This window comes from Leopardus geoffroyi, chromosome A1, assembly GCF_018350155.1.
Source record: "Leopardus geoffroyi isolate Oge1 chromosome A1, O.geoffroyi_Oge1_pat1.0, whole genome shotgun sequence".
NCBI classification, from domain to species: Eukaryota; Metazoa; Chordata; class Mammalia; order Carnivora; family Felidae; genus Leopardus; species Leopardus geoffroyi.
Window position 1 is genome coordinate 149,975,415 of NC_059326.1, and position 15,472 is coordinate 149,990,886.

Consider the following 15,472-nt stretch of genomic DNA (forward strand, 5'->3'; position numbering starts at 1 on the left):
AATTTCAACCTTTCCTAAAACTCTGGTTATAGAGGTATGTAAAGTAAAAATTGACTTATATTGTGGGTTTATCATTTAAAGTAGAAATCATTTATCCTAACATTTAATACTGAATTAATTTAACTACAAAATATCTCTTTAGTAAACCACACTTTATAAGGATTTGAGACCAGTTTAAGCCATAATCTACAGTTGAGAAATATTAGTTCTTTAAAAACGACCAGTGTTTGATAGTTTCTGTATATGGTGATTATTAAAGGTGTTATCTGAATTATTGTTTTGAATTACAGGAATTGCAGTTTAATATAATTAATTCTTGGCTCTTTTGAAAGAGTCAAGACAGTTTCAGAGGTGTTTGATTTTCTTGTGAGGATGTAGGTTAAGCAGGTTAAAAATAAACATGATGATGCTGCATGGTAGTAATAGACACCAGACCCTCAACCAACATGACATGCTATCAGCCTTGAGAGTGGAACCAAAATATTTATTTTAATGAATTTACTGAATTTTGAATATAAGTTTATATTTTTGAACTTGAACCATCAAGGACTTGAAGCACTCATTCTTGTTTTAGGCATTTCAACTTGAAAAGGAGCTAAACTTAATTTCTATACGTTACTTTTTATTTCCTTTGGGTCATGTGCTCTTTTAAGAATCTGGTGATATTTTCCCCTGAAAAGTGCACCTAAGCACTTGCATGCATAATTTTGCATGAATTCCTATTCTTTGTATTGAACATGAAATTACTTGGTAGTAAGTGTCTTGGCTAGATGATTGGAGCTGTCGATAATTTACATGAAAATTACATCTCATATTCTAAGTGTTCATTGTGTTTTCCTAAAAGCAATCAAGTTCTGATGTTTCCTGTTTAATTAGTACTTAAGACAAAGAGAAAACTAAGCATTTTAGTTTTAAGAGTCACTGCCTATCAAAGATATCAAAAAGACTTCCCTAAAATTAGTGAGAAAATCTTAAAATATGGTAATTTATTTTTATGTGACTTTTCAGGTTCTTACCTGTTAAATGAAATGTAGTGTACATGTACTGATTTTGATGAGGTGTACACATATTTCATTTTTAATCAACCTTTATAAGCTTTGGCACTATTTTATTACAGTTATTACTTTTTTTTTTTTTAAGTGTTTGTTTATTTTGGAGAGAATGAGTGGGGCAGGGGCAGAGAGAGGAAGAGAAAGAACCTCTGTTGACAGTGTGATGTGGGGCTTGATCTCAAGACTGTGAGATTGTGACCTGAGCTGAAATTAAGAGTCAGACACTTAACTAACTGAGCCACCTAGGTGCCCCTATAGTTAGTACTTTTTCATGTTTAATCAGAAGCACTGATTAAATAGAGTATTCCTAAACAAAATTTACTGTTTGTAATTTATTGACTATTCTTACTAAGAGGATTTACAGACAGTATGTGGCCATTTTACCCCATATTCTCTGCCCATGGTTAGATTATTCTTTCCAAGTTATGACAGGTATAGACATTATTAACCAGAAATCACTGCTGTAGACTTCTGTATTTTTATGTGTTACAGAAATGCAACATCATGGGCGGTTGTGACTCATAAACTAGAAAATACAAAAATGTGTTAAAATAGTCTTTATTATAAAGCAAGTTCCTGGTGAAAGTTTATGACTTTTGAATGTACTTTATAATTAGGATACTTAACATTTTTTTTTCTTTTTTATTTGATAATTAGGAAATAAAACTAACAGCTTCATTTTTACAGTTGGCCAAGTCTGCAGTTTTCTTGTGAGGCCTTCAGACAATACTCCTGGTGATTATTCACTTTACTTTCGGACCAATGAAAATATTCAGCGATTTAAAATATGTCCAACACCAAACAATCAGTTTATGATGGGAGGCCGATATTATAATAGGTAAGTTGTGAGAGATTTTAGTTATCTTTTACTTTTGGCAAAAATAGTTGAAATTTCAATAATGTAGTATATCAGATTCAAAATTGCATAAAAGTTTCTTCTTAAAATTTAAAATTATAAGGCCTTCATTATAATTTAGTAGTAGTCATGTCCAAGAATTCTTTAGACAGGGTCAAACATGAATATAAGTTAATAATTGATAATTTGTTTTCTTCTAAGATAATTTATGTTGTTGATTATGCACAAACTGTTTACAGAAAATTTGCTAAGTCCTTATATTATCTGTAGGATAGCAAAACATCTGTTCTAAGAAAAAGAAAATATTTTACATTCTCTTATCAGTGAGACATTTTAATAGGAAAAAAGGTTCTTAAAGAGTAAACAGAGACTTGTTACAAATGTTAGTCATGTAATTGGTTTGTTCTCAAGTTGGTATTTCTTTGTTGTAATTATTGGATCCTACTTGTCATTTTTAAAATTCTAAGTAAACTTGTTGCTTATCCCAAAACTCAGAATGAACTTTAGCCACTTGATCAGAAAAATAAGTTAATAGAGAAACTGTATGATAGAATCTTAGCTTTTTAAATTTTTTTCTGTATATTAGAAAGTAATCTTTCATTCCCCCCTCCCCCCCCCCCCAAATGTAAAGAATTTCCTATACTGATAACTCTAGAGTGGCGTTATCTTCCTCTTGGAAGCTTTTGTAAACTAAAATGGTGCCATTTGCCTAGGTTACTCCCTTAATACCACAGCAGTATTTTCCATTCTATTTAGAATTTCTCTTAATTCCAGCTTGACCTCTGAGTGTATAGAGATTCAGCAGGTGGTTCATCTTAGAAAACAATACAAACAAAAAACAAGTAGAACTTGCTTGCCTAGGAGGCCAGTGGACAGTGATAAGATATCAAATGGAAGATGTGAGTCTAGTAATTGGGATCCTTTTTCACACTTCTTATAGAAAAGCTGCTTGAGTGGCTTCTGTATTATAGTTCGATCTAGATACCCTCACTGAAAATCCACCTAGCTGCACTTTGAGCTCTATATAAAGGTCAGTTAATTTTTCCCATTGTCCAGTTTTCTAGGGATTTGGAATATATAAAACTCTAAGTTGAAAACATATTCTTAACTAAATTGATAAATGTCTGTCTGGAGACTAATTTTAAAGATAAAATAATTTACATAGATTTATTTTCAGGGAAGTTTGTTTACTGACTCAAACTTTGTTATTATGCACATTCTGCAAAGATGAAAATTCTTCCTGCATAATGGAGGATGTCTTTTTTATTGATAAAGAACTGAATGAAATAGGAAGAAAGAAGTATTTGAAGTATATTTCTTTCTAAGTTATTACAAAATTATTAGTCTGCTTACAAAATGATGAGTCAAGGGGCGCCTGGGTGGCTCAGTCAGTTAAGCCTCTGACTTTGGCTCAGGTCATGATCTCGCAGTTTGTGAGAATGAGCCCCACGTTGGGCTCTGTGCTGACAGCTCAGAGCCTGGAGCCTGTTTCAGATCCTGTGTCTCCCTCTCTCTGCCCCTCCCCCACTTGTACCTTATCTCTCTCTCAAAAATAAACATTAAAAAAAAGACTTTCATAAAAAAAAAAAAAAAAGCAAAATGATGACTCAAAATTTTTTAAGTAGATACTAATTTAGTGGTTGTGATCATTCCCCCAAATTTTCTTTTTAGTTTTATTTATTTGATAAAGTTCAGGAGTATTGTTGTTTCTAGTATTAATGTTAAAAAGTTTTTTTTAACGAAAGCTAGAATTATGTAAATCTGATGCCTGAAAAAATGCAGTTTTACAGTTATTTTGGGAATAGATATTTCAGCATGGAAATATATTCCATTTCAACATTAGTGTCAATAATAAAGTAATTCTTGGAAGATACACGTTTGTGGGACACCTGGCTTGAGACTCAGTTGGAAGAATATGCGATTCTTTAAAATTATTTTTTTAATGTTTATTTATTTTTGACAGAGACAGAGCATGAGCAGGGGAGGGGCAGAGAGGAAGGGAGAGACAAAGAATCTGAAGCAGGCTCCAGGCTGTGAGCTGTCAGCACAGAGCCTGACACGGGGCTTAACTCACAGACCGTGAGATCATGACCTGAGCTGAAGTCGGATGCTCAACCGACTGAGCCACCCAGGTGCCCCAGAGTATGTGCTTCTTGATCTCAGGGTTGTTGAGTTCAAGCACCACATTGGGTATAGATTACTAAAAAAAAAAAAAAAATATATATATATATATATATATATACACACACACACACACACATACATACATACACACACAACAAAAAAAGATACAACTTGGTGATTAGCAATGATTATTAAGATATGTAAATATAAAATGGGAATATCCATTAAATTTGTGTAACAGAGACATACTCTACTGTCTTCTCCCCATTAATTCTACATTAGCTTTTTGATAAAGAGATAACACTTAAGTCTGTTTCATTTAGAAACTGCTTTGTTGAAACATAACCTTAACAATCCTATATTAAAACTTTTAGAAAAGCAGGAGAGTCATTTAACAGCAAATAAAATTCAGCGAACATTTATTAACTAATTTTCTTTGTGAAATGTATTGTACAGCTCCTGTGCATATTCATTAAAGAGAAAAATCTATGAAGTACAGGTCTATGAGAAAAGATGGTAGGCTGACTGATGAGTTCTGGGATGTAAACATGGACATAGGAGAGTCAGTGGAAAGAGGGTAGTTGAGATGGTGATGAGAAGGAAGAGGGAGGTAGGATTTTGGTCAGACCTTAAAGATTACTAACATTTATCTAGGGGTTCAAGAAGAGAGAGACACACATTTATTAATTTATTTATTAAGTAAATTACTAAAATGCAAGTATAAGACATAGTAGTATCTCTAGAAACTCACATTTATTTTACAAATCAACTTATAGTGAACATGTTTTAGTTTTCTGAGATGTAAATCTATCTGATTTCATGTCTAAAACCTTTATGGAATGTCTAGAAAATTATGGTTTGTTGTGTCTCCCTTGATTGTTGTTTTAGGTATATCTGGGAAGAATATGAATTTAAAGAAATCTTGAAAATCCAACTCATTGGTAAAAACATATCTGGTTGTCACACACTTTTAAATTTGTTCTTGGGCAGTCTAAAGTGTACTCCATAGCAGTGTCCTGTTCTTTGAGCTCATGGACAAGAATTATATAGTGACACTGACATGATCCACAGGATCAACTGCATTTTACACTTAGAAACCTTTTAATATTTGCTATTTCTCATAAATTTGATGCTTTTTGCTTCGAACCACATCGTCATCTCTGTGATGGTATCTGTCTTCACATGTATTCTTTTCTGATTTTCTTTTTCTTTTAACATTTTTGGATTTGTATGTGGTATTACATATTTTCTTTAAAAGCTTGTAACCATCCTTGTTTTTTTAATGTTAATACATTTTTATGTGTCTCATTTTGCACCTCTCTCTTCGTTGTATAAAATGCTGCGTTTGGTATTTAGTTCATATCCACTCATAATTGTTTTTTTTATTAATCTTTTCAAGTCTTCTATTTTGCCGTTTTTAACATTATATGTGGTTTAAATTAATTTTGTAGTATAGCAAAGTTATTTTATCTTTGGAGATCTATATATGTATATACACATGTGTATCTTTGTGTGTGTGTTTGTGTGTGTGTGTGTGTGTGTGTGTGTGTGTGTATACACATATGTCTCTAAAGATAAAATGTATCTTCCAATTCTGTTAGTAGAGAAAACTGTGGAAAAAATCAAGTGGAAGGTTAAACAAGATCTGTTTTGAGAAATGTTTGCTAGCTGTCCCCAAAGTACCCATTCCTCCAGTATATTAAAGAATAGTTTTAAAATGTAGGATTTAAGTATTCAGGGCAATAAAAGGGCCTACTGATTATACAGAACACTTTTATATTGAAAAAACTCATTATACCATGCTAAAATCTGTGTTAAAATACATTATATAATGTCATTTTATTTTCAGCTTTATTGGTAAAATTTCCCAAATAGTAGGAATATTGTAGCATTGTTTATAAAAATTATGAATAAGCCTTTCCTGTTGTAGCAATAATCCCACATGTAAAATCAACTCCTAGTCTTTTGTTTGTTTCTGCTTTTACCTGCTGTGAATATGTTTTTTGATCTAACTTCATCTGATTGTTATAAAAGCAGAATGTGTTTTGAGGATAAAAATTCTTAAAATTTACTTAAGTCAGTACTTTATCAGTTTTCTCAATTGCTCTTTTAAAAGTAATGCTCTTTTAAAAAAATGGTAGACTTTTATTCTTTCCTTACTTGTAGTGACTTCTTGAGTATATGTATGCAACACTGGAATCTCTGATTCAGGTTTTTCTAACCTGTAAACCAATTCTTGATTTTCTAAAATAATGTGACTATTATAATCATATTTACTATTAATGTATTTGGGTTATATGCTTGGGAAAAACGCAAATGGATAATCCTTGCTAATAGGGTTTTTGTGTATTTTCAAGATTTGTATTTTTTATAAGACAGATTATGTCAATATTAGTTATTTTTATTTTTAACAGCATTGGGGACATCATAGATCACTATCGAAAAGAACAAATTGTTGAAGGGTATTATCTTAAGGAACCTGTACCAATGCAGGTCAGTGTTGTTTTTCTTTTTGCAATAATAAGCATTTTATTTTAAAATGCATTTTTGGTAGTATGTTTTATGCACACATTCATGCATTTAAAATTGGATAAAATTTAAAACTGCCACTTTTCTGATTGTTTCAGAAAGTAAATTGTAAGAGAATCACTTAGTTTTTATTTATGTTGGTTCTAGCCTTGGTGCCTTTTTGAGAATAGGAGTGCTGGGGCAGAAGCCAAGTTTCAGTGGGTCAGGGAGTGAGTTTGTTGGAGGCAAAAGTGGAGACAGCAAAGATAAATCACAGCTGGGCTTACCTAGGTGAGCTTGGTAAATAAAATAAAAATGATGTCTAGAAGAAGATACAGGGCTAAGAGAGGTTTAAACTTTTTATTTCATTGTTTATTTGCCTATAGGCTTATGGGGAGAGAGTTTTGAGCACATGTGTATACTCTGGGTAAAGCCACTAGTAAAGAGGAGAGTGGGTGAGATGTATTGGCAGTACCTGATGTACAAGGTCTTAGGGAAGGCAAGAGTGGTTCACATCCTCCACATAAGAGGAAAGATTGGTCTTGAACAAGAGGGCCTGTTGAATATTAGCTGCTTAGTGCATAGGGTGATTGCTTAGTCTGTTTATTTCTTACACTTCCTGGAGAGTGTTGGGGAAAGCTTGTGGCAGAGGTTAGGAACAGGTATTTCGAAAGAGTGATTAAGAATTTTCCTGTGTGGAAAATGGAGGCACTGATACTTTAAGGATATAAAGAAGGATTGTAAGAATTTTCAGTTACCCAAATAAACTTCCACAGTATTTGGTTGTGTCTCTAGCTTCTCAATTTTCCCTTCTCCTAACACATTAGTTTCAGATGGCATTACAGTTTGTGAGATGCGGTCATTATCTGATGCTTAATATTAATTCAAGAATAATCATCATCTTGTCACACTTAATATAGCTTCATTCCTCGTAGAATGCATGGTCCACGAGAGCAGGGATGTCGGGTTGTAGTCCCAGTGCCTAGAATAGTACCTGGCATGAGGTATTCAATCATTGTTACTGAATGACTGTGTGCTCCCCAGTTGGAAGAGCACTCGCTTCACCCCCTCTGTATTATCACTGATGTCTCTTAATCTCATTGTGCTCGCTGCTGTCTTCATGTCAGCCCCTTCCTATAGGCCTGTGTAAACACTTGTAGTTGAAGATCCGTCTCAAGTTTCACTTCCTTCTTGACACCTGCCTAATTACTGCAGTCAGAACTGATGTCCTGCTTTCTCTGGCAGTTCTGGCAGACATGGGCTGTTCACTGTACTTAACGAACATTAACACTAACTTTTTTTGTTTGTTTATTTTAAATAACATAGTACGGTACATGTTTTCTAGAAGCACTGCTCAAGGTTTTTTTTATTAGGGGTCAGAGGTGCTTTTACCTGCAGATGACAGATTCTGCCACTGCATCCCATTGCTATGTCCTGAATTCTGATTCACATTGGACATTAGATTAATGATGGCTTTAATTTGTTTTAGAGGTCTACAGATTTTATTGTGTTGGCCTACAGATTAAGTCAGACTTTTCCCATCTTGAAATTGTGCTTAGGATTTATTGAATTTTTTTAGAAAAAATTACTTTTTAGAATAAAAAAGCAATAAATTTGGCATCTAGTCAAACATCTAGACATGTAGACATCTAAATAAATTTAGAATAAATTTGACATGTAGTAAATGTTTGTACCTAAGTTATAAGGTTGTTTTAAGAAATTACTTCATGTATACGGTCTGCCTCATGCTTGAGTTGCTGTTTAATTACTGAACAAACCCCAAATTGTTGTCCTTTGCAAAAGTGCCACTTAATGCATCGGATACTTCAGAAATAATCAGTGCTAATTACAAGGCAGTTTGATTACTACATAACAATGATTAAATGCTATTTGAAGTCTATTTTGGGGGTTCTGGAGTAAAAGTAGGTTACTGTAGAAGTTTCGGAATCTTGCTACTTAACTATCCTTCCCAGCAGGATTCTATAAGAGAACAGAAAGGGGAGTAATCTTTTATTATTGAAAAACTGATTAGCTCCCTCTCCCTAAGGGGACTCTGCATACCCTCACCCAGAGTAAGATGCTGGAACAGAAAGAGTAGAATCCTAGCTAAGTCTGCTTACTTTGTGGAGCTAACACTTCTCAAGACAGACACTAGAAGAGAAGGAGCCTTTTGAGACAATGCAGCCCACAAGAAAATAGCCAACATTTTTTAAGCACTATGTTTTAGACACCGTTCTTAAATGTATTAATTTAATTTTTTCAACAACTTGATGACGTTGCTACTGTAAGACAGGGAAATTCAGACTGGAGAAGATAAGTAAATTATTTAGGGTGTCAAGTTATTCTTGACTCTTCTTTCTCTCCTATGCTTTGTATCCATACTGTCAGGAACACCATGCTGCCTCTGCCTTCCAAATAAATCTAGAACATGACCACCATCAGAATCTGACTTTCATCTCCCTGTTTCCACTTTCATCCCTTAACACTGAATAATTGTCAGAGGGATCCACTTAAATTGTGAGTCAAATCATTTCACTCCTCTCTTTAATATTTGCATATGTTCTACATTTCATTCATAGTGAAAGCTAAAGTCCTTACAGTGGCCTGTCAGACTCTTAGATGGTCTCTTTTTGGTTCTCTGAACCTGTCTCTTTCTGCCATCCTTCTCTCTCACTTGTGTTTGTTTACTCATGCTGGCTTCTCTGCTATTTTTTAGAATATGCCATGCTCTTTCCTGTATTAGGATCTTTACTTCAGCTGTTTACTCTGCCCACAATGTTTTTTTTAATCAAATATCCACTTGCCTCATTCTCTTATTTCTTTCAGGTTTTGCTCAGAAGTTAGCTTCACAGTGAGACTTGCCTACACACCTTATTTAATACTGCTACTCGCCCTTACCATGTAAAGCACTTAACAAAAGCACTTAACGTTTATTAACTTATGATTTATTTATTATGTTTATTATCTTTCCTCATTAGAATATAAGTTCTCTGAGGATAAGGATCTTTGGTTTGTTCACTGATGTATCTCAAAAACTAGAGCAGTACCTGGCACTCCACACACATTTACTGAATTAAATGTGACGGAGCATTTAAGACTTCTCCAGAAGTGTGTAGAGAGTAGGCCCTGAAACTTTCCCTCTTGTCATCTAGTGTTTTATTGGAACTTGGAAAGTGAATTTGTGTTCTTGGTCATAGTGTCATCTAATTTATTAGAATCCTTTGGGAATTGTAAATTAGTATATCAGTCCCTGCCGTAATACAATTTAGAAAAAAACCTGTAGAGATTGTCTGGAAGTCATATGTTTAAATCTTAATATTAGTTTTACATCGTAAATAACTGACTACAACTACGCCCCGTTCCATAGCCAATACTAAATATTATCATTATTGAAATAAAAGACTGATAAGTACAAATCTATATAACCAGGAACGTAGTCATTACTCTTTATCATCTGGGTCCAGTGTATCCTTTTAAATTTTTAATTCTGAAGTCATTTTATGAATAATTCTTAGAAGTAGGAATAAAGGTATAGTCCAAAAAAAGTTACTAGAAAATTCATTAAGAGTTTAAACATAGCAAACTTGAATATTTTTCTGAATTTCCTTGGTTATAAAGGCTTACATACTTGAAATAGGCAGCTAACTTAACCTACTGTCATGCGTGGACCTGGATATTTCCATCTTGTAAATCCTAATTCCAGATTTCATCTCTAATCAATTAGAGATGCAGTACATCTCTAATCAACTCTTGCCTATAATTACTCTGATTCTTCTTCCCACACTTTCACGGTCGGAATCTGATACTGATTCCAGATGTAAATATCTCTCTATGGGTTTTAGTTTGTGATTCTTGCTGGTTTGTCATGTACTTGAATGATCAAATGGAATATACTTTAAAAACTTTCGGATGGCTTATAGTTTTATTGGTAGAATACAGTGTTCTCGACTCCATAAAGGTAAAATATTTTCCTGTTTAGATTTATAAACATCAATTACAATGATAAATATGGTGAGTTTAAAAAATTCTACAGTTACCTTTGGTTACAAAGTACCTTTTGTGTGCTTAAAATTACCTTAAGTAAATCTTGGTGCACAAACATAAACATTTAAAAAGCCCTTATTTCTTAAGATCAAAACAGAGCAATCTAGATTCTTGTCACAAAATATTGCATGATGACATCCTTCCTACTAAATGACTGACTAGATAAAAACACCGTATTTCCTTTTTTTCTCTCTTAGAAATGTATGATTTACTCAGTGTTTCTTGAGTTTGATAAAGTTCACCGAGGATACTATCATCTTCTCAAAAATCCATTTTATCGTCACAGTAGATCCCACAGTGCTGCTGCCTCTTGGCATTCATCTTAATCTTTCAATAATTGTCAGACATCTTCTCATGTCAGGTTTTCCTCTTTGCTAATATGAGCAGAATATTAGGAGTTCTGGGCCATGTTCAGTGAAAGCTCATATAAAGATACCCTAGATGGTCTTACATACTTTTTTGAAAGATGCTGCAACACTTGGCAGCACAATCAAAAGACAACAACAAAGGGTGAGGCAACAGAGATGATTGATTTCACTCTTGCATCATCCTCTAAGCCAAACGGTTGGCAAACTGTTTTGTAAAGGGCCAGATTATAAATATTTTAGGTTTTGCAGGCCATTCAGTCTCCATCTCAACTGCTGAACTATGCCTTTGTAGTGTGAAAGCAGCCACAGACAAAACATAAGGGAATGAGCGTGGCTATGTTTTGATAAAACTTCATGTCCACAAACACGCAGTGGGTTGAATTTGGCACAGGGGCCATGGTTTGCCAACCCCTACTCTTTAGCATACTTGGGAGTTAATTGCTGAATAATGATGAAATGGTTCATAAGATGATGAGATAGCAGAATGTTTCAAGATATGGGAAGAATAAGATTTGTGAAAATCTCATATCTTAGATTTCTAAAAAGATCATATGGACCCATAAGGTCTCTTAGAAAAAAAGTCATAAAATCTTAAGCCTAGCAAATATTAAGAAGTGCTCAACAAAGAAACTAGAAACTGAAATTGAGTCCAGTGGGTCCCAGTGGTAATACTGATGATTGATTTATTTTGGAAAGATCATTATAAAGACACTATATTCTTCCTGACATCAGAATTAATTTTATTTGGGAGGATTTAGCAGTTAAGACACATGCATGCATTCCCGTAAGTCAAAGAGTTATGTAAAACCATGAAATAAAAGTTACAAGGTTATGGGAAAGTGACGTTAGGGGAATAACACTCAAAAACCTCATCAGTAACACATACAGATGAGAATGTAATAAAATGTAACATAGTTTTTATATGTGCTAAATGGTTCCAAGATATTTACTACAATAAATATGGCACTTTACCTTGAAAAAGACATGAGGTTTACTTGAGTAAGAGACCATCAGAAGGGTTGTGAATATTGTAAAGTGGTAGGAGAACTATTTGAAATCAGATGGCGTAATATCAGGTGTGGATAGATGGGTAAGGCATATAGCACTTGGCGAACTGAGAGGGCTGTTAGTACTTGAGGTGTGTTTTGTATACTCCTGTGCATCTCATTTCAGCTGTGTGCAGTTTTCTGCATTTGCCTAGTGATTCTCGCAGATGTAACTGCATCAGCAACCATGAATTTGGTTCTGCTTAAATTGGTTCCTAACTTAGCAGTTCTGTTGGGACAAAGTCATGTTTTCAAAACAGTGTTATTTGCTGTAACACAACAAAACTGTATTTTTGAAAATTTCTTTGAAAAGCAAAGGATCTCTGAATATAGGTGTTAGTGTTATTTTAAATTTTAGCATTAAAACCTTTTTTAAATGTCTAGATAGACAAGCAGCCTGGCTTTTAATTAGTAATCAAGTAGGTTTTGCTTAATTTCCATCAAGAATTCATGAAATAATTTTTAATATTTTTAAAAATTCAGGATCAAGAACAAGTACTCAGTGATACAGTGGATGGCAAGGAAATCTATAATACGATTCGTCGAAAAACAAAGGATGCCTTTTATAAAAATATTGTTAAAAAAGGTTATCTTCTGAAAAAGGGTAAGTGTTAACTTTAAGACTAAAGATTAAATTTCAATATTTTACCATTAATATTTAGTAGAAACATTGCAAATATTGGGCATAAAAATTCCCATAGAGATTTGTATTTAATAAGTTGTTTTGACACGAATTATTATTTAGTAATTGACCATTGTTTAAAGCTTTTATATAAGGATTCTTCAAAATGTAGAGTTTAGGTGTATTATGTCAACATGCCCCAGCAGAGTTTCATGAAACAGGCTTCCATATTTCCAAGTATATCTTTTAAACCTTAAAGTCAGTTCCAGTGCAAGGTATTGGATTCTTTGCCCCCTCTCCACCCCATACTTCATTATTATTTTTCTTTTTTAAGAGAAACTTTTTTGATACTTGTCACACTCATTGTTTCCCTTTTTTTAAATTTTAAGTTTATTTAGTTATTTTGAGAGAGAGACAGAGCATAGGCACATGAGCTGGGGAGGGCAGAGAGAATCCCAAGCAGAGCCTGACATGGGGCTCAAACTCATGACCCATGAGATCGTGATATGAGCAGAAATCAAGAGTCACATGCTTAACTGACTGAGCCACCTAAGTGCCCCAAACACATTCACTGTTTTGATGTTTCTGTTTTATAGATTTGCCTCAATTTGACATAAAGAAATGTCACAGGGTTGGTTGTTAGGGGGTGTGGTAGAAGAGTTTTTTTTTCTTATGACTAGAAAAAAATTACACCTAAGCAAGAGTTTTAAAGATTTTATCTTAATGAAATCTCCAGAGATGTAGTTCAGGTAATTTTGTCATTTACAAGGCATTTTTCTACAAATAAATTGAGGCATTTTTTCATTTTATAAGGATTGGTGTGTTATTGAAGCTTTGGAATAAAAATGGAAACATGATTTTTATATTTAGCAATAATGATTTTTATGACTTAATATATATATCACTTAATAGTTTATTATTTGGCTAACGGGAAGCATTTTTTTTTTTTTTTAAACAGGCAAAGGAAAACGGTGGAAGAATTTATATTTTATCTTAGAGGGCAGTGATGCCCAACTTATTTATTTTGAAAGTGAAAAACGAGCTACAAAACCAAAAGGATTAATAGATCTCAGTGTATGTTCTGTCTATGTTGTTCATGATAGTCTCTTTGGCAGGTAAGAAATTGGTTTCCTATTTCTTTTTAGAATTGTTTTAATAATAAAACAGGTGGATGTGTTCAGATCATTTTTCAAAACCTAGCCAACTGAGTCTGTGAGTCCTAAAATCATCTTAAAATGTCAGATTTACTTTGTAGGGTAATTTCTGTCTTCCTTATTTATTTTAGACTAACCTGTGCATGAAATTCTACTCTTGTATTACATAGAAATCTTTGGAATGACACTTCCTTTAGTAAGACATAACCTGCATAAGGCATGTTTCCTCCCTGCCCCACCACCAGTCTTTTGAGTGACTGACTTTGAGTCTTGTCCTCTTTCCTATTGTATCACATTCCCTCTGAACTCACTGCATCTGATAGTCCTAAATACACTCAGTTGTACTATTAGCTTGATAGGCCTGTTCCTAAAAAATGTGATATTAAGGAACAATTTTAATATAAAAATAATTGCTTCCTAGGAAACAGGAGAGTACTTCAGATTTGGAGTTGAAACATTTTTTTTTTTTTACCTTAATTTCAGAGCTTTTCAAAAAATAAATATAAATGTATAAGCTAAAGGTGTATCCTGGACATCAAGGCAAATCCAGCTCTTGATTACGTCTAGTTTTTTGATTAGGAACCCTGGCCTTTCTTTACCTTTCCCCATCAGTATTACTAATAATCCATTCTGGAGCCTTTTTAGATATATGTATCATTTTCATTACTTACTGTTACTAATAAAACACAAAGCCATTAAAACAAATGGTTTTTACAACTTTTTTCTGCTGGAGGATGGCATTTCTAGTAAGCAAGTCTAGTTTTATCCTATTTAAGATGAGAAAAGTTCATGTAGAGCATATGGCTTTGTCATTTCTTCTTTCCAAACTGGGTTTAGGAATAGTGTTATTGTGTAATTTTAATTATAGACAAATTAATAATTAAAAATTTAGTCATTTTTTTTAAATGGTCAAGGTTTGAGAAATGCTGACCCGAACGGATAGTTTATCTTTACAACAGAGCTTTTTGGAGCCTTAGCCCAGTGTTTCTGTTGTGAATCAGTCACTAACAGGGAAGTATAATATGAAGTATTTTCATGAATCCTTTGGACTTTGATAACTCCTCCCACATTTTTTTTTTAATTCCTAATATTTCATAAAAACAGCTATTGCAAAAAAACAAACAATAATCTTTTGGGTAAGATAGGATTTCCTAAGATCACTCCCCCCCCCCCCCCCCCCCCCCCCAACAGTATGGAATCTTGGCCTTCAGGTGTGGTTAGATCAGACTTCTGGCTCTTTTTCTGTTCAGCTTTCCCCTCTGCTTGCCTTTGTGTGTGCTGAATTCTTTGTCACAAAACATGGTAGCAGAGTGGCATATGGTACCCAGACAAAGGAAAAGTAAGCATTCCCTCCAGTAATGATTGAAAATCCTGAGAATGCTCTATTGAGCCACCTCTCAATCAGTCTGGAGTGGGATTACCTTCATAAACAGGGGCCATCGGGTGCCCAAGTCCTGTTGCTGAAGATGATCACATCCAAATAGTGAGGCTGCTATGTATTCTCTGTGGGAGAGGGAAATGCATGTTGGGGAGACAGTCACACTATTCACTACCAGTCACTGTTCCCTATTAGTGCTGTGAATAGTTCCCACAGGGAAGAGATTTTGAGGACAAGCTTATTGAAATAAGTAATATGAAATAGGTGGCTCTTAAGCCGCATATTAGAAGATGGGTATAAATTCATTTAGACAGTTAGAT

General features: G+C 33.9%; 1 protein-coding gene across 2 annotated transcripts in view; it reads left to right on the forward strand.

The window, feature by feature from the left end:
- Window positions 1-15,472, forward strand: part of RASA1 (RAS p21 protein activator 1) — a 114,287-nt gene that overhangs the window by 72,441 nt on the left and 26,374 nt on the right. For both annotated transcript variants that reach the window (XM_045497319.1, XM_045497327.1), the window contains exons 8-11: window positions 1,740-1,890; window positions 6,447-6,525; window positions 12,482-12,602; window positions 13,579-13,735. In XM_045497319.1, coding sequence (XP_045353275.1) covers window positions 1,740-1,890; window positions 6,447-6,525; window positions 12,482-12,602; window positions 13,579-13,735 — 508 coding nt within the window. The remainder of the gene's footprint in view (window positions 1-1,739; window positions 1,891-6,446; window positions 6,526-12,481; window positions 12,603-13,578; window positions 13,736-15,472) is intronic.